The sequence below is a fragment of the Nipponia nippon genome, unplaced genomic scaffold (genome assembly GCF_047370975.1).
Source record: "Nipponia nippon isolate SJK-2023a ecotype South Korea unplaced genomic scaffold, ASM4737097v1 scaffold_1, whole genome shotgun sequence".
Lineage (NCBI taxonomy): Eukaryota > Metazoa > Chordata > Aves > Pelecaniformes > Threskiornithidae > Nipponia > Nipponia nippon.
The window spans coordinates 112,657,588-112,681,577 of NW_028262290.1; the positions used below are offsets into that span (position 1 = coordinate 112,657,588).

Consider the following 23,990-nt stretch of genomic DNA (forward strand, 5'->3'; position numbering starts at 1 on the left):
GTTATGCCAAACTAGCTGTAATCTAATATGGAAATGAGATGTTGGCCTTGATATTGTGTCATTCTTCTGAATGGGATCACCTGCACCCATATCTCCTAGGAGGAAATTTCAAACAGAGTTAGCTCCTTAAACCTTCTAATTAAAATGAGAAATCCCCAGGCTTCCATGACTCAGCCTCGGAAAAAGATTATTAGGAATTTAATAGGGAAAATATCGCATCTCAGACCATCTGTGACCCAGTGCTCTGTGAGAATTTAAAGAAAACTGGAGGGAGGAGGTGCACGCTCCAAAGCACACTCTAGGAGTACTTTGTTGGAGCTGCAATAAATCAACATAGTTAGAGTACAGCCTTTTTCAGATTTAATTACTGTTACATAATTATTAGCAAAGCAGTCTCCTCTGAAACTGTAAAACTCATTACATCAAAAATCCCCAAGCTCCTGATGGAATTTATGAACTAGTTACTTTCTTCCTAGCTCTGGGAAAATGCAAAATCCCAGCATTTGGTTTTGTCTCCAGCAATTTTTTAGTGTACTGAACTATTCTGTTCTTCTTAGTTTCGGGGAACATTCCCTATTTGCCATTTTTTTAATCATAAAACATGTTTGTTTTCATTTGTTTGCTTTTCTGCTCCTGGCACAGAATCTAGACATAAGCACTCAGGGACAGATACCCTTTCCCCCTCACTGAAACGGATTCGCATCTGATTTCCTTTATCACTCTAGTAGCTACTGATTGAGCTGAAGTACTGATTCCCTCATGGAGATGCCAAAGAACAAAATTTTCATTGTCTTTTCCCAGAGGTTTTGCTGCAAATACACAGATTTAAAACCTGCCAATGATCTGAACAAATTGCCACCAGGGAAGGCCGTTTGGTGTCTATATCAAGCAAGCCTGAGGCCAGCCCTTCCCTGACCATTGCTGCCCAGCTTGAGACTGTTGACAGCTGTCTCCTGGCTCTCCTGTAGGATAGCAGAGAGATTGCATGATGCCCTAATGGACAGGCTGACCCTTAAATCCATGACATCGCCTCATAGACAGAAGTAATAAGAGGTGTCCCCTCAGAGAGCTGAGAGAACAAGTGAAGAATGGTAATGGCAACGGCTCCTTTAGGGTCCTGTTATTTCACAGCTGCTGGGGCTGGGCTGAGCAAGCAGCAAGGTCTCAGCCCAACCAGGTGAAAACAACTACAGCAATCCTCCTTTTCCTACTTCTTCCCTCAGCCAGGAAATTGTATTTCTTAGAAGACCTTGTGCTAGTACAGCCTAGCAGTCAGCCCTGGGAGGTACTCCTAAAGCTAAGCCTGACTTTGATTGCTTGTGAGTTCAGGAGTCATAGGTCTAGGGAAAGCATTGTGGTACGTTCAGGGGTAACTCACGAGTATTCAAGGCTTTTGTGCTACAGCACAGAGTTGGAATCATGTTTACCTCTTGAAATTGCTATGATAATATCATTGTCAGATGGGAGAGGACTAGCCTGCTTTTTTCTTGAGCTGCATTGGTAAGTTTGTGGCATCAGACAGTAACTGCTCTTCCTGCATTTACCGCCTCCAAAATATGACTTTGTGGTTGTATAAGTTGACTTGCTCTTTCATGCAAAATTGCAAATCTTATCACAACAATTTTATAGATACCCAAAATTCCTTGGCTCAATCTAATTTTGTTGACCTGTAGACATAATAGTGAGATAACACTTGCCCTAAGGTTTAAACTAGTGACTTAGAAAACTTGAGATACTGAGCTACACTGGGTCAGGAGTATAGCCATATTCACTTTTGCTCTGCATTTAATATAATTTAATTGTCCTTGCAGATATTTCTCTTGGTAGATGTTACAGGTTGCAAAATAACAAGAAATCCATGTAAGACAATGAAATATAATTTAATTTTGCATAACATTTTAATGTGATCTGAATCCTAAAAAGTTTAATAGTGTTAAATGATACATTTATAATACCCCAGAAAAGAGATTAAGGTAGCAAGCAAGAATGAATAGGAGCCCTCTTTCCAAAAAGAGGGATACAGCTAAAGGATCAGGATGCGCATTTCACACAGCACCAGCTGAAGTGAAGTTTCCTGCACTACATTTCTGGTAGACAATAGATGAACAGATGGTTTAGAGAGGAGAGAGAAGGATAGAGACAGTTTGGAACTGGATTTTTAAATGAAGGAAGAGTCAGTAAAGTTTAATGAAAATAGGGTTATATGGCTGATTTTTAATTTTTTTTTTCTTTTCTCCCCTAGGAAAAAGCAGTTGCTTGAAGTGTCCTAGATAAGTAGGTCTTGGGGAGATCATAAGAAATTACCATAGCTAAGGTAAGAGGAATGAATAGCGTAATCCTTGTTGGTGGGCTGAAGAAGGAAACATTGTATATGAAATAGAAGATAAAGACAGGACGTGAAGATAATCCCAGTACTGTCTATGGAGTTTATTTGAATTGCAGAGATCTCTGTCCAGATCTAGGTCAGGGAGAGAAGAAATGAAAGTGTCCTTGAGGGCTCTCTCCTTAACAGAACAAATATTCTTCTGAAGCATCTCACTGGAAAATTGTACTGAGCTTATTTTCTTGGGCACATTCTTACTTTGTGAAAGATGGGCTTGGGATGTTTATTGGCATGGAGGCAGAGAGCATGATTTGGGCAGTTATGTGGGCCACTGGGTAAAGCATCAGATTGAAATCTCAGACACTTGAGCAAGTTACCATAGCTTAATGAGTTCCTGTGTAGCAGCTGAGCTGTTGCAAATGTAGGGTAGCACACACTAAATTAAACTATTTTCACTGGGGCTCAGCTGATGCATGGCAGCCATTAAGCCAAGGTAGCTCAGTTATATGTCTGAAATCTGATTTAAGGAATCTGGGTTCAGCTCAGTTCAGGAGGTGCATCACTGGGCTTCTGCTCACTTCGTGACTTCTTTGGGCAACCGTTTCATCTTGGTTATTCTCATGCATGTAGCAATAGTAATGGTGCCAACTGACAACTGTGAAGTGCTTTGGGGGAGAGGGAAAATAAAAAGGGGGAATGCTATAAGAGCAGGGTGTTTCTATCTGTTGCTGAGTAGAAGTGTGGAGTATGTTGAACTTTGGCTGACTTTAATGCAGTTTTCATGCTTGTCCTCATTAATACCTGAGTAAATCCAATGTGTTTAAAGGGGTTTTGCTGGTGTAAACGAGGGCAAAATCTTGCCATAGGGACCTAGCCTTCTGTTCGTGAGCACGCATAACCTCGGCTGAGATTTATCACAATTCCTGGGAAGTGCTGAGGGAAGAGCGAAGAATCAGGAAATGTGCTTTTTGCTTACCACTTACTTTCTAAAACACCCAAAGAGAGTATCAGTTGCTCCATCCTTCCAGGAAAAGTGCACAAGTGTCCATTTTTTTTAGATATTATATGCTTTTAAATCATTTAGTATGGAGAGGTTTGGTTTCTCCCTTGTTTGAAATTAAGGTGTTCCCCTGTGGAAGGATTTTTATTCTGTCTTTGTGTGGTGATCATAACATGTGGCACTCCAGACAGCTATTCTGCTCAGAGCTGAAAAATACCAAGCATTTCCTTTAATACTACCAATAAACATTTGTGTTATTTTTTCCATGAAGTGGTACTCTAAGCATCGTGCCAGATCTCCAAGTGACAGATTCTTTTGGAGGCGAAAGTATCAGTATTTACTGGTTACCATAAGTATTTCCAAACAACTTAAGAAGCACAAAGTCCTAAAATATTTATGTATGCAATCAGTTACAGTACTCTGCTACCATTTATTGGGCAGAACAACAAAATACATGTATTGGTTACGATTGCCGTGATAATTACTTGAGGGAATCACTCCATAATGAAAGTTAAAAATAAAACCATAGTATCATGTACAGTGATTAAATATTTGTGGAATTATTTATTCTACAGTCATGGAGGTGGTTGATATATCAAAATGTTTGATCTAGAAAATTAACATCTTGCTGCAAAAATAGTCACTGTATTCTTACAATAACATCTTTAGAAGTTACAAAGGACAATGCTTCTCATGTACTCACAGTCAATTTCCTGTCTTGCCCCTCCTGTTACAAAGGGCTTTCAGACAATAAACTCACAAACTGCTACAAAAATCATCTCATATCACTCTTGTGTGCATTTACAGTGGATGATAACAGGGAACAGCAGAGCAAGAATGAAAGATCTTGGTTTGGGGGTCCTGCCTCGTAAGCATAGGCAGCCTCTGCCTAGTTATTCATCAGACTAAAGATTTTCAACGGAGCTGTGCTAACCCCCTCAGCTACTGCTTCTGGGCTGGCAGTAGCAGCTGTCTCTTACCATTATGCCCTGAGGAAGCAATGGCATTTGCCAGCAACTCCCTTTGTGTCTAACTCATTTCCTACATTCTCTTCTTTCATTTGCATAGTCAACTGGTCCTTATGCCTCAAGAAAATCAGGAGAGCATCTGAGGAATAAGTTGTTAGAAATGGAGTTTTTAAACATCACACCAGGAGGTGCATGCACAGACCTCATTATATTCCCAACAGGTCTGCCAGCTCACGAGAACATAACACACCAGAGAGAGACTCTCTGTACTAACAGTTGACAGTACTAAAATAAAGAAGGCAGCTCCCCCGCTCCCTCCCATCTCAGGAAATCATTGTGTAAATGCAGGGAAATATTTCTGTGAGCCCACTTTCCATCACGATGCCCTTCTGGTGGACAGGACTTATTGATGTCAGGAGTGCTAGAAAGAGTAGGATTTAAGATATAATAGGCTGCCTGCTTCTATTGTTCTTCCATCCATCTGTCTCCCTTCTTTCACAGTAATTTAGCCTGGGGTTGTCCCAAAAGCATCAGTTAGAAATTAGTCAAAATAACCTGAAATCCTAGAAGAGGTTAGATCACAGACTTGTTTCACTGAACCTCTTCAGAATCAGGGCTTCAACATTGTTAGTTCTTTGATCTCTGATGGTTTTTCCCATCTGTGGTTAGCTGGGCTGCAATGGCATGCTGATGCCTTTGCCGCCCAGGAGAGATCTGGAAAAGATGTTTTCCAGGTGAGGTGCTGTGTTGATATCAACCACTCTGAACAACCAACAGCTAATGATGCCTCAAAGGTGTCTCTGATAAATAAAAATCATCAAGACCCCGCCCTTCTTATTCTTTCTGACTAGCCCGGTTGGATACTTGGTAAGCCTGACTTCCTAATTTTGGTTGGTGTTCATGCCTTTGTTAGGTGCTTTCAGGCTGTTTACTTGGTGTACTGTCGTCTCAGGATGTGAAAGGCTCTTTTTTTGCCCCACCCCATGCCCTCTTCTTCTGAGTTTGGATGTGACTGGGGCAGTGCTTAATGTGGTTTCCCAGCTATAAGTGGAACCCAGGCACAGCTGAACAGTGCTGAACCAAACCAGCTGCTGACTTATGGAACAAGTGGCAAGGGTTCAATCGCAAGAGCTGTTAATGAAAAAAAGATAATTCTGTGCCTACGATTTTGGCCTTATTTGCTGTTGACCTGATGCTGACCGCCATGCCACAGCTGATGCCAGTTGCCTGTTTGAAGCAACAGAGAAAACATGCTGGGAATCTCTGACAATTTTATTAACAAAGCTGATCAGAAAACTTCCAACAAAGCAAAAATGCTTTGAAATATCTTGGTTATGAGAAAGACTTCATTGGATGGGTTTTTTGGAGGAGGGGGAAGAGGGATGGAATGAGTATTGCTGTGACCTGTGTGGGTTTGCAGTCTAGTGACTAGAGCTGTGGCATGGGATGCCAGAGTTTGTGGCCTGCTCTGATTTGGAAAGGGCTCAGTTTATCCCTCTTGCTCTAATCAGGCAGTCGATCAATTGGACTTGAATCTAGGGGCATAAATCCACTGTAATCACTCTTCAGTGGGCTTTGTTAGGCAATGATGAGCCTGGTGTTGCTGGAGTTTGTTGTGGTCTTAGTGCTTGAAGAAAGTAAGAGAGAGGCAACTTTGAACAAGCACTGTCGCTCATTCAGACATGACAAGGTTCTGCAACAAGCCTGTTGAAAATGAAATGTATGTGCAACACACTGCCTTTATCTAGTTGATGTGTTCAAATTAATCACAGTGTATGCACAACTCCGGGTATGTTACGCAAAAACTCAGCAGTACTTCGCTAACTGCCACCCTATATGTCACTGTCAAAATTTAGGCTCTTTGGTTGTTTTTAAGCTTTGTAGTCAATGCTGATGTTGCATCGTCTTGTTATGTTTTGGTCCTGTTGGCTCCAAAAGAGGTATTGGATGCTCAGTGCTTTCAAAAAATGTGCCTTCATGGTCAGGAGGCTGAACTGGTAATAGCAGTCTGACTATGGATGCATTTTTTATAACCACTGGTTATATCTGTATTTCTGTGAATGCATGTAGATAATCCTCAGTCTCATGGAGAATATGATAATCCTGAATAGTGTTAGTGGTTTTGGACCTGTTTGGACTGTTGTGTCTATGTAGGAACCATCTAGAACAGCTTTTCTGCCAGTAAGCACAAGCTGACTTCACGTGCCTACAGACCATTCTGCAAATGAGCCTCTATAGTGACCAGGGAACCTAAAATTGAAGCCATATGGAAACTTACTGTGCATATTAAATTGCATGCAGCAGTGTTAACAGCATTTTGATTTGTGGCTGCAAGTAATAAATGAATTATATTAATTTTGTAGCTGCAAGCTAATTTCTCCAGAATTACTTTTTAATAACCAGCATCATGTTCACTGGTAAGATTTAAATACATTTAGGAACAAATCTGAGGATGTTTTTCTTTAAAAAAATCAATGCTGGATTATCATTTCAGACTGAGTTTATTTAATAATTCTCTAGATATTTCAAAGTAAAATGTGACATAACAATTGAGTGACCTGGAGACCAGATTACCTATGCATGATGCAGGAGCTGTGGTAAATCACAGGTGAAATGAGTCAACTAAGCAAAGATTCTGTATTGTCTGCTGCTATCTTCACACATACTGGCCTGCAGGAGAGAAGGGGCAGGTATAACACTGAACTAGGATATCTGAGCACAGGCGTTATCCCTCCTTGTGTGCGGTCCTTCCTTGCCAATAACTTATCCTTTTTGGAGGAGGAGTTACTTCCCAGACATCTCATTGGTGACTGTAAGAAGGAAAAGGATGATGGTACATATTTAGTATATTAATACTGACACTGCTAGTGTCATTTTTGCCCAGAACAGTGCGGAACTTGAAGGGAGGGCACATCTCAACACATGGATAGGAAAAAGAGTATAGGGAAAATGACCGCAGTAAGAGTGAGATATTACACTCAGGCAGCTTGTACTGTTAGACTCTCATGGAGGCCACTAGGCACAGCTTAAATGAACCACTGAAGAGCTTTTCCATAAGGCTGTGCCTGTGGTAGAGGCCATTACTCATGGCAGAGTCACCATCTTACAGAACGCACTGACATCTGTGTGAGTACCTGAGGGTACGGGGAACCCGTGATTAAGTAAGATGTGGATGTATTGTACAGCAACATATCTCCTCTAGGGCATCTTTTGCAGGCTCAGCTGTTGTGAAGCGCCTGTTAATCCAGCATGAAGGCTGAAGTAACTGTTATGGGGTAGATGACCTGCTGTGCAAAGCAACTGCGTCATTCAAAATGGGGATAGACAGAGTTGTAGCTGGGACACACTTGCTGTCCAGGCAAAACACATTGGCACCCCAGCTCACGTTTAACGTACCTGTCTCTGAGGAGGTAATTATCTGAATTTGTTGTGACAACAAAGTTGCTTTTTCCCCCACAGAAGCCATGTGCTCCATTACCTGTGTTTCCACTGGGTGCTGTGGTGCATCCTGCACTGAACTACTCTGTCCGCTAGGAAAGCTGTGGTCATGCTTCTGGTGGCATTTATTCACGTCCTGTGTTACATGTTATGTTGGGGCTGTGTTGCTGTGGTTGCAACATTTGTCATTCTGATTTCTGGGTTTGGTTATCTTAAACCTCTCTTAAAAAAGGAGTGTGAGATGAGGCATGGGGACAGGGTTATCCTTTTAGCTAAGCTTCTAGTATTTTATTGAATAAGGGAAAAAGTGGGTGTGTAGAAAGAGTAAGAATATACAAAATTTAGGAGTTGAGGGAACATCATGGTTATGACTAGTATGAATCCATGGGCTGAAAGTCTGTGTAGCTAAGCACCTGGAAACTGGTGGCTGGATAAACTGACTGGCTATTCACTCACTGTCTTATCACACTCCTAAATTTTGTGCCTTTTTGGCATCAAAATTAGTATAACTACATGCATTCAGTCAAATGATTTCCCCACTTTCTGATGAGGACCCGCAAAATCTGTGTCCCAGTGGGCATAGGCGTGCCTCCGTATGTACACAGATGGGTCTGAAGTGAACCAAAATGGTTATTGTATCTATTGTGGGAAATATATTTACCTTTCTAAAGTAATGCCTGTTATCAAGACAAAGATGCCAAGCACAAGAACAGCTCTCTTTGTAAATCCAGAGGGAAAGGGATTTGTGACTGACATGGACTCTCCCTCAGAATTTGGGGATGGAATCTCAATTGCTTAATTATTAAAATTAGCAGGAGTCCTACTTCTGCTGTTCTCGGTGTCTGGACAATGCTTTTCTTTCCCACGTGCGCTTCTCCTGGTGCGGGGCAAATATCCACTATTATTCATGTGGGCTTCCCCCTGCATTCTGAGGAAGATCCCATCATAGTTTCTTTGTTTGCAAGCTGTCTGCCCAACAGAAATGTCATTTCAGTTGCATCTAAGCATTATGCATCTGCTCATGTGGCTGTAAATAAATAACGTAGTGGATAAGGCTACGTTTAGCTTCCCATGTGATTTAGAATCCAATCTGGTATCTGCTGAACTCCCATGGAACAAGAGCAGACCCAAGCCCTCACGTTCCTGCTTTCAGGAGTACAAAATTTATGTTATAATCGCTGATTTATCCTGGTTTGTCTCTCTGTACAAGGACCTCCAAGTCAGTTGATTATTATCATTTTCATTTGCAAACAGAATGTCCAAGCACTTCAGAATTTATAACCTTTTACATGTGGGTATACTTATAGACCAGGAAATTTCATCAGTTTGAAAAATATTATTTCACATATTAATCAACTCCAATTAAAAAAAAAAAAGGAATAAAACCCAAACCTGCTTAGTAATGTTCTACAGAAATGAAAAAAAAAAAAACAAAAAAACAAAAAAACAAACCAACCAAAAAAAACCACCCCAAAAAACCCCAGAATATCAGAAAGTACAATGTTCACTAGGCTGGGGTGGGGACAGGGATACACTGAATATCCTAGAAAAATAATAAATCATAAAGGTTGATTTTCTGTTCCCATTTTATTTTTTTTTTTAACCACCTGAAGTAGTTCAGAATTTCAGCTACAGCTAGATCTGTCTTGTTTCTGTATGGTATGTTCTACATATATAGTGTCATAGAATTAAATAGTGCAAGTAGCGCAGTTACAGGGATAAATGTGGAAGTCTAAGGAGCTAGTGACAAAGGAAAACAGCCAAGAGAGAAAGTGTTTTGGGGAGAAAGAGGAGGAAACCTTTTTACAACTCTGTAACGACCTTTGTGGGTGATGCCAATTCAAAGCCAGTTGCGAGTCACAGGGACTCCACAATGCAGGCATTAAAAAAAAGAAACATTTTTTTTTTCCCCAAGAGCTTTTTTGCCTGTGAATTTGGCTCTCCTTTCCCTTTTCCTAGCTCATTCTTGCACATCCTCTGGGGTAAGAGGGAAGGCTCTGCAAGAAAATAGGCCATCCTCTTGGCGTAATGTGCAAGAATTTTGTGAGATGACTCGCTCAGGTCTGATTGTGCAGCGGAGAGGGCTTGGGAGTGCGATTCTGCATGGCAGCCCTGTGTACGGTAGTTAGATTTGTATCAGTGAGACACGACAGGTCTGCCCTTGAGATTCTGCAGTGGCACGGTGCCAGCTGTTCGCCACGCTGATCTGTGTCTCTCCAGAGCAAAATCGCAACCTGCTGCCATGGTTCAGCTCTGGGTCAGACCCACAGCCAGATTATTGAGGAGTGGTTTTTTTTGTTTGTTTTTTTGTTTGTTTGTTTTTGCTTTTAATTTGGAAATTGCTGAAATTTTATAAGGGGAACTGCTTTCATGATAATTCAGCCTAAAGCAGTACCATCTCTGCTACGTGTACATCAAAAGCTGTAGGATTTTGGTACCAGGATTAAACCTGCTTTGACCTTGTCTATGGACCATAAAATATAACCACAGGCTTGAGTTAAGCTAGATTCACAATCTGAAAAACAAAACCATGCAGCTACTTTTTAATTTAGACAAATATTATTTGCTTTTGCAAGGAAAGATTCCGTCATGTGTTTCACTGGGATTTCATTCATCTTTATTGATGGCATTTCACTTAATTTGCTGCCATTTGAGAGCCCTACAGGCAAAGGGGAGAAGAGAAGAGTAAAGTAGGGCTAAAAATGGGAGAGGGAATTGCTAGTATGGAAAAAACCTGCCGTCACGTTTGTGCCTGTGCAGTCTCCATACATTTTAAAAATCTTTGTGCAGATAGCTATGAAGTGAAAGAATGCAGACAGTCCCAAAGGGAGCACAGCCAGGATGTGTCCTAAAATGAGCGTATTCCTACTGCAACGCAGAGGAGCTTTGAGATCTCCTCTGAGCTCTGGCAAAGCAGTGGTTACCCCTCCCTCTCTCTTTGTGGTCGCACTGGGATTTGTAGGACTGCAGGGCTGGGGCTACTGGTTTTAAATTTTACTCCTGATGAGTTTTTTTTTTTTGAGACAGAGTTCAGAGGTACAGCCTAGCACTACCCAGTCCATCCTATTCGGTGATTACTGGTGAGCCCAGTGGTGCAGAGGAAAGGGTGCAAGCCCTGCAGTAAGCTGTCATGCCTCCCACCCCTCTTCCAATTCAGGCACATCCCTGTCTTCAGCAGGGCTGGCTGAAATCCTGGAACATGATGTTTAGTTTCTTTTTCAGCATTTTTATTAGTAAAACAAATATTTATTTTCCTCACCCTGTTCTGACATCTTTGGACATCTTTTTTTATGCCCTCATGTTGGAAACAGGATATTAGGTTAAATGAATGTTTAATCTGAACCAGTACAGCTATTCTTAAGTAATTAGCGCATTTCTGATACCATAAAAACATACAGTGCTTTTTAAAAATCACACTAAAATGTTACTCTGGGAAATAATAAATGGCAAAGGGTTCCACTGTGTAACAAAACCACGTATGAAATAGCTTTTCTTCTGCCAGCTTTGGGGTTCCCACCTCTAAAATTGACAGAAGGCTTCATTACTCTTATGCTAGAGGACAGGGGAGAATAGAAACTTCTCACCTAATTTTTCTGGAGCAGTTGCTATTTTACATATTTCTGTCCTCAAGGAAGTGAAGGCAGTTAAGATGAGAACAAGGCAGGCAGAAATGAGCAGCTTTGTTTTGCTGTACAAATGGGGTTGAAAGGAGACAAACCTTATAAAGTGGAGATTATGGGTAAAGAAACCCACTGGCTTTTATTCCTGTGAGTTTAAAACACCAGAACTTTCTCGACACTCGGATTTGTTCCCTGAAATAAGGTGACTCCAAAGGCTTTTATAAATCATGTCAGAGCTTGGAGCACCTTATGTTCTATGACTGGTCAGCAAAGGAGCACAGAAATGTTTGTCGTGTGCGTGAAAGAGAAGGTATGTGAGAGAGCCTACTCTCAAGGGAATCCCTATCTCTATATCTCTAAATAATCCATACCCTCCTAGACAGGGAACGTTGGGTATTTTTATGCTGTCTCAATATTTTTCTATGACTTGCTCCATTATTTATTCTGGACTGGCTTTCCAATTTGCAATGCCCTGAGCAAGCGTGGTGCCCGCCTTGAGCTACCAGAGGGGGAATCTGGCTGTGAATTGCCTCCCCATCTGTCGTGGAGTGAGCGAGAAAGATCCGAACTGGCAGGGATATTTTTTTTTTTTTCCCCTTTCCCTTTGCTTCTGCTGCCAGAAGGGGAAACTGGAACTGGCCCATGAGTTATTGAGTTAATATAGGGCCACAGAGCTGGAGACCCCCAGATTGCAGAGCCTGAAGTCTTAACACCCCTCGGGTGCCTGCTGAATGTATTGCGGCAGGCATTTCCTTCCCTTGGTGCAGGACTTCACAGCTGCCTCCCCGCTTCGCTCTCAACTTATGCAAACGCACCCTTCCCTGGTGCAGCAACGCTGCTCTGAGGTGCTCGGCTAACTTTCAGCCTCCTGGAGGAGGGTTCTCTTACAAAACTTGGTTAGATAAGTTTGCTGCTAGTGCTCAGTGGGAAGGCATCTCCCCCCCACTTCGAAGGATCCCCTATTTCTGGGCCCACTTGCCTATAGCTCCTTGTGATATATTAGTGTATCTCAGTGTCTCTTCGTGCGAATCTGTGCTCAGGACTTTGTACTTTCTCTTCCTTGACTGGCTTCTTCCCCCTTCTGCTGTCTCCTGTCACCTTTCCATGCTTTGCTGAATATCAGCTAATTCTGAATAACACCAAAAGCAATCTATTTTACCCTCTTCTCTTTCCCCAAACCCCTCCTATAGTCAGTGCAAAACACCTGAGGATGCTTTTGAGCTGACAGTCATCACAATCGCCTTTCATCCAAGGCAGAAAACGGCCGCCTGTACCTTCTGCAGTTCCTGACTCTGATGAAAGGTGGGATAATCCTGAGTGAAACCCCCTGAACCATGGCTCAAGACTCTGCTTCAAAAGGCTCTATTTTGGGCCTGATATTTGTGTCTAGAGAGGATGTTGGTTGAGCAAAAACCCATGTTCACCCCACCCCCGCCGCAAGCTTGGAAGCATTTAGACCCTGATCCAAACTCTGGGACTTGTTACCCCTCTCCAGCAGTTGGGGTAGCCTGGTCTTATTTAGAAGGTATGAATGTCAGGCTGCTGTTGTCCTGAAGGAGCTGCACTGTTTGACGGAGCAGACTGTTTACAAGTCCGGCTTGTGAAATTAGGTAAATTATCAGGAAAAACTGACCCGTCCCCTCTTTGTCAAGCTGCATACTCAAGCGAGGGTCTGAGGCTGATGTGTCATTAACAAACTGCAACCCAGACTGTGATTCAGCCAGGGGTCTTTAACTTGCAGGTGGAATTTGCACTCTTTGTATAGTTTTTTTTTTAAAAAAATGATTCCCTGTTCATTCACAGCATAGCATTTTGGTAGTTCAGGTGAATGCTTGTCAGGTAGCTTCTATTTATCTCTCAAAATCAAGACGTCTTGCTCACTCGCACATCTAAAGGCTGTTGGTTTTTAGCTGAATTATTCATTCTTTTTATCACTCGTGTAGCTTATCAAGAAATAGCTCTGAGTGGTTAGAAAATGACTGAGGCTAAGCTGAGCTCAACTCTGTCAAGGTGTGAGGGGCTGTGCAGACCACTGTAACAGCTGAACTAATGTGAGTTGCAGACGCATATATAGTTTACTGGTGCTGTTTAGCAGCCAAGACTAAGTTTAGTGACGTTCAGGGAGTCCTTCGCTCTAGGGTTTTTACGCTTCCTGTGCTCCTGCACCTTCCACAAGCCAGAGCTGGAGGGGCAGCTAGTGGCCTGCATGCCTGCTCAGGGCCCTTTCCTGTGTGAAATTTGGCATTTTGTTGAGCTCTAAAGTTACCTTCTTCCTCTAACCTGTGTTTCATTTAGCACGCAGCTGTTTCTGTGATATTTTGGGTCTGCTTTTGCTGTGTCGCCAGTACATCCTTCTGAAAATAGCACGAGGTTCGCCCTGATAATTCATGATTTCCATCTCCAGGCTCAAGCACTACGGGGGTGTGGGGAAGAAAGCTGTGTAGGCAAGACCAAAGGCAGCTGTATACTGTGAAATAATAAGTATCAGGCAAAATACAGTATCACAGCTAATAGATGTATTTTAAAAGTGGAAACATCTATGTTTAATTGCATTTAAAGTACGTAGTGAGAAACCACAGTTATACATTGTTATAACAAACCTTTACATCTGAAGTCAGAATAATACAAAAAAAAGTGCTGATTATATATGGTCAAAATAACTGAGGCAAAATATTGACAACATCTTCTAAAATATTAGCATGTGCCCCCTGTCAGCAACACTCTAAAGGTCAGGCTGAATAATCTCAGTGACAATCACTGGTTTTCCTTAGCTTACCCAAAAATAACAACCGAAAAAACTGTTTTGTTTTTTGTTTGCTTTTTTTGTTGTTTTTTTGCATAGCTTTCAATATTGCTGCACTCTCACCTCTGCATATTGCAAGCCCATCTCAGTTCTGAGATAATTTCTTTAAAGTTCTGAATATTTTAATCCAGTTCTCCTCAAATACATAATATATATTTTCTACCAATTATAAATACATAATTTCAATTAATCTGATTTCAATAACATGCATTTGTATAATTACTGTACAATCAAAATAGACATTGACTTTACACAGTGTGTATGATTTTATTTCAGCGATATTGTTCAGACACACTGCTCAACGAATCAAGCAAATAGGGAAATAAAAAGAAAAAAAAAGGAGGGGGGGAATAACCTCTGAGAAGAAACAAAATCTCACAGTGTTTACAGACAAAAAAACGAAAGGAAAAATACTTATCGGAAAAAGGGTTTATTAATACATAGAAAATCCCCACAATAGTTGAAACACACTTTAGGAACTAGTAAACACGTTAAATAGAGTTGTGCCAATTACGCAGTGCCCAAGCATCTGCTTGCTCTTAATTAGATGGGGAGGTGAATGACCACTGTTTATTTTCATTTTCCTCATTAATTATGAAAAACTGCATTTAATTCATCTTGCATGGTGAGAGACTGGCTGCGCAGATGTAAGTCGTAAGGGAAGTGGCTCTCTGTAGGCAACCTGAACATAGAGCTCTGCCCAAGGGGACCCCTGGGTGGCACTGCACAGTAATGCATGCCGTAATTGTAATTTTTGCCATAGTCCAAGCTTTCTTCTTGCTTCAGGGAAAATATCCCATTATAGTTAATTGGGGGAGGACTTAAGGGACCTTCAAACTGTGGGCTGGCACACTCGGGGGAAGTGCTTTCATAGAAGGACTCGTAAGCGCTGCAGTAATTGTAGGGTTTCATGGACTTGGAGTTGTCGAGAGTCCCGTGCCCCGGGGGGGTGCCGAGCTCGGGGCTGTGGTAGGGAGGGTAGAAGGTGGAGTAGGGCGAGCGGGTGTGATGGGCGCCTTCACCCGCCTGGCCCATCAGGAAACTTCTGGCATTCAGCTGCAGGCATCCCGCCACCAAGTTTGTAGTTGGCTGGGACAGACCCTTGCACAAGTTTTGGACGAAAGTGAGAAGGTCAGGTCTCTTGCCAATTCGCAGGATTTCAGAAAGAGCCCAAATGTAGTTCTTGGCTAGTCTTAAAGTTTCTATTTTGGACAGTTTTTGTGTTTTAGAGTAACAAGGGACCACTTTCCTTAAATTGTCCAGGGCGTCGTTAAGGCCGTGCATCCGGTTCCTCTCTCTAGCGTTGGCTTCTTGTCGCCTGAATTTGATCCTTTCCATCCTTATCTTGCTCGTCTTTTTTTTCCGAAGGCCCCTTCGCCTAGGCAAGCCATTCTCATCTTCCTCTTCTCTCTCTTCCTCCTCCTCCTCTTTTTCTGTATCTTCTCCAGGAGATCTTTTAATATTCTTTCCTCGGAGCACGATCTGCTTCGAAAAGCTTTCTGGGTTCTTCATTTGCTTTTGGTCATCAGTTTCTCTGGAAAACTTTCTGCACATCTGGGATTCTGGCATTACAACAGACTCATCAAACGGTAGTGTTAACATGGTTCTATAATCTTAAGTTACCTGAAAGAATGCCAGCACAATATTTAAATATTTCCATTTTTAAAGTTTTCTGACTTACACACACACATCCTCATGAACCTTTTGTACATCTGTATGCACGCTCTCTGTATATGTGTGTGTGTGTATATATAAACGCACAATCTATATTTTTTTTGCATAAAATGCCAGTTGCAAATGCTTGTTTTTTGAAAAATAAAAGCTGTCCAGAATTTTAAAATCACTCAAAACATTCAGGATCTTGCAACTAAAAAGCCACGTTTCTCACAGATAAGTATAGAGTAAATCAATATTTAAAATGTACGATTAGCTTCCTGCTCATTTATCTTATTTTTAAACAAGCCCTTCGAACCCTCACCACCGTGGAATTCAAAGAAATGCAAAACATGATAAAGCAATACAGAAATTTCATTAATCCAAATTCCCCTGGGTGAAAAAATGAGGAGAGCGAGAGCAATCTTAAAATTGAAAAGTGCCATATCTCTATTAACTGATGGTTAAATATTTTTAAAATCACTTTTTGACTTATATTTCAAAGGTTTTTTTTTTTTTCCCCTCCACGTTTCTTTCCTTATGAATCAAGATATTAAACTCTAGTAAGTTAGAGTGGGTGAGAAAAAAAAATTAATGGAACATCCCCCCCAGCTCACTCAGCTAGTAACATAATTAAAAAAGAAGAATTCTTTCTAATGATTTGTATGAAAATCACATATTACTTATTTCATATTAAGACAAAAATCAGAATGATCTAACTTAAACGTATTCAGATTAGAGTTAGGAAATAAAATCCCCCTACCTTTTTTTCTTTTTCCCCGTAAAAATTCTAAATGATATTATCTATTTAGTTAGAATCAACTTATTTTCTTTTTCTCTTTTTCTTTCCTCCTTTTTTTTTTTCTCCCCCATCAATTGTGGTGGGGGGGAGGTGAAAAATTCCCTGCACGCTATAGCAGTGTTTATGTTCTGCGAGGCTCAGACGTCTCCCTCCAGCTCGTAGCTGACAGGAGCGGTCTGTAGATTCTGACTGCAATTTTGCACGTGTGCTCAGAATCCAGCCTGGAATAGGAAAATAATTTCCTTTTCCCAATTATTTTGCTTTTGTTTGCAGATTGGGAGCAGCAAAAGCTTGGACCCCGCGGTCCTCAAAGAGAGAAACAAAACGAATGCAGGGACTTTTTTTAATAGAACAAAACTAAACAAAAACCCCAGTCAAAGACTAACTCCATCAGTATTGTCTACACACTTGCAATATTACATAACACCAGTGAAAGTATGCAATTGCATCAGAAGAATAAAATGTTAGGAGGAGTTATTAGACAGTAAATAGCATACATAAAATACAAGACAATGATACTGTATCTTTAAACACTTGCATGCACACCCAGCACCAACTGAAATATATCTTTATTTGTATTACCTTAGCTTTTTATTTCATTCAACAATCAGTTTTCATTTTTTGCCTTCCAAATCTTTTCAGTCTGAATGTCGCATCGTCTCCTGGAGTCTAGATCTGTGTGTATCTGCACTATCTCATTGATCTCTAAAAAGTGACATTGATGCCAACTGCCAGAGCTGGTACCCATGCCATCTGCTAGTGACGTCACGGGGCAGAGAAAACCACGTGAGCCTTTCTCCTGGGACCTTCATTCTGCACTGATCATCTGGCATCCCTCTAAGTGGGTACCAGCATTCATGTATCAACACAGAAGGTTAGACTAATAGAAAAAAAAAAAAAAAAAAAAACTGAAAAAAATCTGCACCAGCATTTCACATACAGTAGGTGCATTTCCACTGGAGCTGCTTCTTTTTAGCAGCCTAGCTGCACAGATAGACGTGCCAACATTTGGTGCTATCCCTGCCTACAGGTACAGCTGTCCTGTGGTTGTTAATACGGTATTGTTTATATGGAAAGTGCTGTCTTGTATTGGTCTGAATCCCCCCGGTGCACCTGGTACCCAGGAAAAAAAACACACGAGGAAGGAAAGGCAGGAATGGGGAAGTAACACCGGTCACAAGAAGTAGTTTTTGTGTGATGCTGCTGGGAGCGATTTTTGGGGTGTGGGGTTTTTTTGAGTGCAGTGTGTTGCCCCAGAGTGCAGGATAACAGGAACAAACCTCCTGCCAGCTCCAAGAAATCCTCCCCTCACGTCCCTTGGTGGGTTTTGACATTCCCAAAAGAAAAGAGGCATTTGTGGGGAAACTGGACGTACAACATGAAGCTTTAACACATGGTGCCTTTTCTCTTAAATGCGTGGCTTGCCGCGCAGCCCCAGAGAGGTGCGCTTGCTCGTCCTTATCCCGCCCCCGGTGCGATGCGATGTGACCGGGGCGCATCTGCTCCCGGTGGGGCGACGCACTCGCCAGCATAACTCGGGATGCTCAGAGGGTTTCCCTCCCTGCCAAATTTTCTCCACCTGCCTGGCCTTTTAGCGAACGCTTCCCTAAAATCTCTTTTAAAAACTGAGTTCTTTCCTTTGGAAACGTGTTCTTCCTCCTCCTAAAATCTTCCCCCTGCCCTTCCATTAGCCGCCCTGGCTGCGCCTTTCTTCATGCCCTTGTTTCTCCTGTCAGCTGCCCCTCCTGTACTCCCTGCTCATCCTCCCTTAACCCTTTTGTCTCTTTCCACAGGCAAGAAACTGTTAAATGAAGCTGACAAAGCCTCTCGGCTCAGCCTTGCCATGGAGCTTATGGCAAACTCCACCTTAGTGTGTTTGGGGTTTGTGGGGCTTTTATTTAAGGAGTGGCATGTCACATATAAGTGGTATCAAGAGAGTTACAGGGGGAATGACGTGTCATCTTAGAAACATTTTTTTTTTTAAGTTTGCTTTCATTATTATCACGTATCACTGCTTTTTAGTGACTAAGTAATCTGTATTTTAAAAACCTGAGCGACTGAGTATGCTTTTAGTATTAAAATAATTCCTGGCAGAGCTGCTATTGTTATGGGTCTGTGTCAGCGTTTCCATTATAAATCCTGTTTTTGAAGGGTTTATAACTCATCTGCTTTAATTCACATTGGGCCCAAGCTTGGCATTAATGTTCTCAGCCCCAATCCAATTATTTTGTTTTCACAAAGTTTCATTTAAATATGTTCGGGCATTTTTTTATTAGAGAGGGGAACAAAAAATAAGGCAGCAGCAGAACAACATGTGTGCGTGGGGACAGCATGTTATGTACCTCTGTGTATGCACTCAATGATTTTAGATCCTTTCATTAAAAAAAAAAAAAGCCCTCTCCCCAAACTTTGTATTTTTTTTTTAATTTTTTTTTTTACAGAAGTGAGACACATCGGGTCATTCATTCTTTATGGAGCTCAGGCCTCTTTGGTTTTCTTAGTTTTTATTTTTAAGGCAAATGTATTTGAAGTGACAAAGATGTTAAAACTTAAGTGGCAACTGTTCAAAACAAACAAGAACTGTACTATTCATAACATTAATTTCATTTTATCCCAAATATTACAATCTGTGTAATAGAGGAGAGGGTAGAATCCCATTATTCTCAATAGGAATTTATGTATTAAGATTTATATTGTGGAAGGTCCTAAGGGTTGTCAACCTTTTCAAGGATTTTGCATATTCAGAGTATTATACAATGCACGATAATCTAAATATGCAAAGTCCTGAGGAACCAAACCCTGTTTCAATGCATACTAAAAATACTACAAGAAATTGAAGGAAAGGTTGACATTGTAGTGGCTCTGTGTTAAGGGAAGTACCATCAAAATTTCCAGTTATATCACCCAGCCTCCAAAATACACTTTTATAAAAATATTTTCTCTGTCCTTTTTTATTGTTAAAGTAGGTGGGTTTTTTTAAACTACTCAAATGTTATTGGAAAATGCATTTTTGAATGGCTTTTATACTGCTACTAAAAACAAAATAAATGAATTAGTTTGTGTTGAAGGATTCCCTCTGTAGTAGTAACATTACATTTTTGCAGATTCTTAATCCATCATTTGACCTTTTTAATATTTTCAAATAAATAGTGGAGAAACAAAATAGCTGAGATATCAAGGTTTAAAAAGCCTCTACTGTGCATGCATAATAACTTTTCATAAGGATTTTACTACACATTTTGTATTATGGATCCATGATATGCAAATGTGTACTGCTGTTAATATGCATTCACAGCATACCCCGTAACTGCTGCTTTGCTGTCTACTGTGAATGCATGTTAAGAATAATACACAGAACACAGTTAAACGCACTCTATAGAATGGCTGCACAGCACCAAATATGTTATTGAACACATACCACAATTTTTTTTTTCCTGTGCCCAGGCTGTATAGTTTTGAATTATAAGTGACTCTATTTCAAATGCAATACTATTATAATACATTTAACACAGCCAAACATTAATAGATTCACTGAAATAATATTGAGTTCAAAGGACTGCAGAACCTCCATGGTGCATCAGGGGGACTGACCCAAACTGCACTGCAATCAATGGGAGTCCTGCCAGTAACTTCAATACACTATCATCAGATCCCCAGGGAATGGCTCTACTCTTTTCTTTTTTTCTCTTTTTGTTTTCCTTTTTAAAAATTTTTTCATTGTCCTCTCCCAACTGGCCCATATCTCTCAGGTTTTGCTGAAACAGGAGAACCGCATCAGAACTAAGGAAGTCTAGTAATGTTTGCTCAGGACCAATTTGGTGTGTGGTAGTCTGGGTCATTCACTGATAGCGATGGGACCTTGTGGGCAGTGAGGGACTGTTCAGAAGGGGGAGTTAGCTAAATCTTTTTCTTTTCTTTGTTTCCTCATGTTTCTAATGTAGGTACTAAACGTCACAGCAATTCTGCTCCTCGCGTGTATAAAGCCATGGCGACAATCCTGCAATGCCAAACTCCCTCTTCCTCACTCATGACCTGGCGTGAGTTTGCCTTCCTGCCACAGCACCCACGTGCACAGCCCAAAAACCTGGGGAGGACCAGAAATACCTCCTCCAAAACCCGCTCGCCTCTGGGCAGGCTCCAGCGTTTGGTGTCTACGCCAGACCCTGACTGTATGCCTGCAGCGGGGTTGGACTCTCAGCTTCCCTTGGCAGGTGCATCTGCTGCCTTGGGAGCGAGACTGGGGGAAAATCTGTCTAGTGCATCTTAAATCGCAAAGCCAGACTGCAAGGGGCGAATACATGGGTGACAGTATGAAAGACAGTGGCTCCCAGCTTCAGTCTCCTGCTGAGTTCACAGCTCAGGAGGAGGTAGGAATACCTGTTTGGGGTTTCTTGTTGGGTTTTTTGGGTTTTTTTGTCTTTTGTTTGGTTGGGGGTTTTTGTTGGTTTTGGGTTGTTTCTTCTTTTTTATTACAAAAGTAGGGCAAAAGAGGATGATGTCTTGGGCAGGGACTCTGGTCAGCCAGCCCCAGTGAGTTTCAGACTGGTCAGAACTGGGACCCTCTGGTGAAGGCAGGACTGTGTCCCTGCAGAAGGAGCTGCTGGGGGAGGAACCAGACCAATGTGCCATATACATGTTGTTTGCCAGCTACCTATCCTGTGTGCAACTAGCACGCTATGGGACTGAAGTGATGTGCGTCCCTGTCCAGGGGCGACCCAGCCCTTTTCTGCCTCTCTGCGTCCCCAGTATGCTGCCATAGACTATGGACTGCTTTGTGAGGGGAACCTGCTGTTCCCATCAAGTTGGCTAAGCCCTCTCCCACCAGCACTAAGATGATGTTCAGTAATATATGTCCTTCTCCCAGGAGAGATTAAAGAAGACACTAATAAGGACCCCCAGCTTCAGAGAAATAACCTATGTTAGCTCAAGAGGATTTGGTTCAGTCTGAAAACATGATTTTAACCCGTCTGCTAATGCTGCAAAATATTATACGTGTGCTTTGCACTATCTAAGCCCCCTGTAACGAGGATGTACTTCTTGCTCTAATCAGACATCCTTAGTTTTATGTTTTGAATAGGCTGTTAGGGACAAATATGAAAGAACTGCAGAGGGGTTAGTTACTCTGTTTTAATGGGAGTCACTTGAGTAAAAAAAAGAATTTAGAATCTGAAAATGGTCTCTAATACTAACGGCTTATGATTAACCAAAAATGAGTTTGTGACCAGAAACTGCTCTAAGATTTCTGAAACACATGACTAGAAGGGATCTGATTTAGATATGACATACATTGGGCATAATCCTATTAATTTTGAGCTATTCCTGGCTTACGCTAGTGTAAGTTGAGAGAGGGTGGGATCAAATAATCTTAAGATGGAAAATACATTTTTTAAAAAAAAAACTAAGAAAATGCATTCCACTTAGAAAAGTAATGGCACAGTATAGCCTGAAAGATTTATTACCAGATTAAGAGGTGATAGGTACCTTGCAGCAATATGGGATTTAAGGTACTTCTCCCCCTGGGGAAAAATGCTCTAGTCAGACCAGTCACATAGCTGTGTCACTTCTTGAAACTGCAGGGGGTTAAGATGATTCTATTGCTTTGTGGTGTGAAGCAACCCTGTGGTACATCTGAGAAGCTGGTTTTTTTTTTTTCATTCATACTTGGTGACTGGGGTTGTCACATTCTCTGCTACCCTACCTTGAGGATGGTCTGAGACCAGTAAGTTCAGCAGCCTTTAGAGGCTGCAGCAGGGACATTTGGCTGTAGCACATACCCTGATGGTGCTGACCAGCACCTACTCTTTAAAGGTAATCTCTGTCAAACAGCTAGTTAGTGATGCTGCTTTTTTCCTCCCTTTCTTCTGCCGGTGCCTACAGTGATTCACAGGCATGCTTCCTCCGTGTTTCCATTTTGAGAATGTCTCTGTCCCCATCAAAGCATGTTTTTTGGGATGGACCTTGCAATCAGTCACTTCTAGAAGAGGTAGTGTGGGTGTACGTGACCCAGAAGAGACCTGCCCTTCTCCTTCCCCAAGCAGACCCCATGGCTATAATGCGTGCTTTTTCTTCCATAAACTGGGGGCGCTCCTTCCTTGCAAAACCTCTGAGGCTGACGGGCTGCTTTCCTCTCCCCGCTGTAAATCTCCCCCAGCAAGAGGCACCTGATAGGATATTCTCCCTAGATCACCCATCTGGATGTTCCTGATAGTTTTTCTCCCTTCCTGCAGCCTTCTCCCTGTGAGAGGATTATCCATTGTGCAGGGAGTGACAATGCGCTGAGCCCCACGTGGCGAGGTGGCACTGGGGCAAAGCCCCTCTGGGAAGCGGTGGGAGCTCTGAGCGCGTGGTGACAGCACCAACTCAGTTAGAAGAGCAGAATGGCCTTACAGAAAGCACGTGCCAAGATGTGCAATTTGCTTAGGACTATGCAGCATGCTCTAAATTAAATGTGAGACGCAAGGAAACAGGGAAGTTGAATTAACACTGACTTGACAGAAGTGCAAAATAAACCATAAGAGTATCATCAGCTTCTGGTGGACAGTTCCCTCCCAGGAAATTATAGGATGTTTTGTAAGGGGAACTTTGTAAAAGATCCTTGCAAAGTTTATGAGAAACTCTGACATTTCCATTATTTGCAGCAGACCTTTGAAACTCAGCAGGGAGAAAGGCCTCAGGCTAGAGAAATGACTTTTCTTTACCCCCATGAAATTTTATCCAGGTTCAGGTGAGCCGTAAGCTCCTAAGAATCATCATTTCCTTTCTCTTGCGTGCACTCCTCAGGCAAATTTTAGCAGCATACTGAAATAATATCTCAACATCTTAGGAAAAAAAAAACCAGACCTTAGAAATTACAATTCCTTTAAACCTATTTTGAAAGCACACTATTGAAGTTGAGTAGCTAACAGTAGGAAATGCCAGAGCTACAGTTGCCTATGAAATCCCTATTCTCTTTCTTTATGTACAAATATGCAGGTAGTTTCTTAACAGCACAGCTCAGCTGAAGTGCTTGTTTTTACGAAATAATGTTAAGTGTGGGGCAGGATGACTCAGGCTTGCTGTAATGGAAATATCTGCTCCTTTTGGTTTGCCTTCTGTTATCTGAATTTATAACCCTCCTTGGACAAGGGTCTTCCTGAGATACTGGTCTGATGAAGACGAGTAAAGTTTCCATTCAAAAAGCAGGAAAGCTGTGCAATCAGGCATCCCCAGCTGTTATTGAACTGTGCCCTCCCTCACATTTCCCAAATCTGCATTACACTTTTGACTCCTCCTAGAATTTGTGATTGCAAACCAGCATCTGCAACATGTGATAATGTATGTACTTAAAAACCTTACTGGAGATCTTTCCTTATCAAAAAGAAAGATAACTTTGGGTTAAAAATA

At 41.7% G+C, this 23,990-nt stretch overlaps 1 protein-coding gene and 1 long non-coding RNA gene across 2 annotated transcripts; one reads left to right on the top strand and one right to left on the bottom strand.

Annotated features, from left to right (window-relative positions):
- Window positions 1–1,284: 1,284 nt before the first annotated feature.
- Window positions 1,285–21,064, top strand: LOC148057562 (uncharacterized). The gene is made up of 3 exons (XR_015700095.1): window positions 1,285–1,500; window positions 2,243–2,314; window positions 20,549–21,064. It is a non-coding gene; the product is annotated as an uncharacterized LOC148057562 (long non-coding RNA).
- On the bottom strand, window positions 13,849–17,375 carry NEUROD6 (neuronal differentiation 6). The gene is made up of 2 exons (XM_009471765.2): window positions 17,190–17,375; window positions 13,849–15,775 (listed from the first exon to the last, which is right to left on the bottom strand). Exon 2 carries the CDS (start codon window positions 15,752–15,754, stop codon window positions 14,741–14,743), a length of 1,014 nt encoding a protein of 337 aa, XP_009470040.1. The 5' UTR covers window positions 15,755–15,775; window positions 17,190–17,375; the 3' UTR covers window positions 13,849–14,740.
- Window positions 21,065–23,990: the final 2,926 nt, after the last annotated feature.

Bases quoted from the DNA above. Each gene is read 5' to 3' on its own strand.
- NEUROD6 (XM_009471765.2), bottom strand. From the start codon at position 15,754: ATGTTAACACTACCGTTTGATGAGTCTGTTGTAATGCCAGAATCCCAG.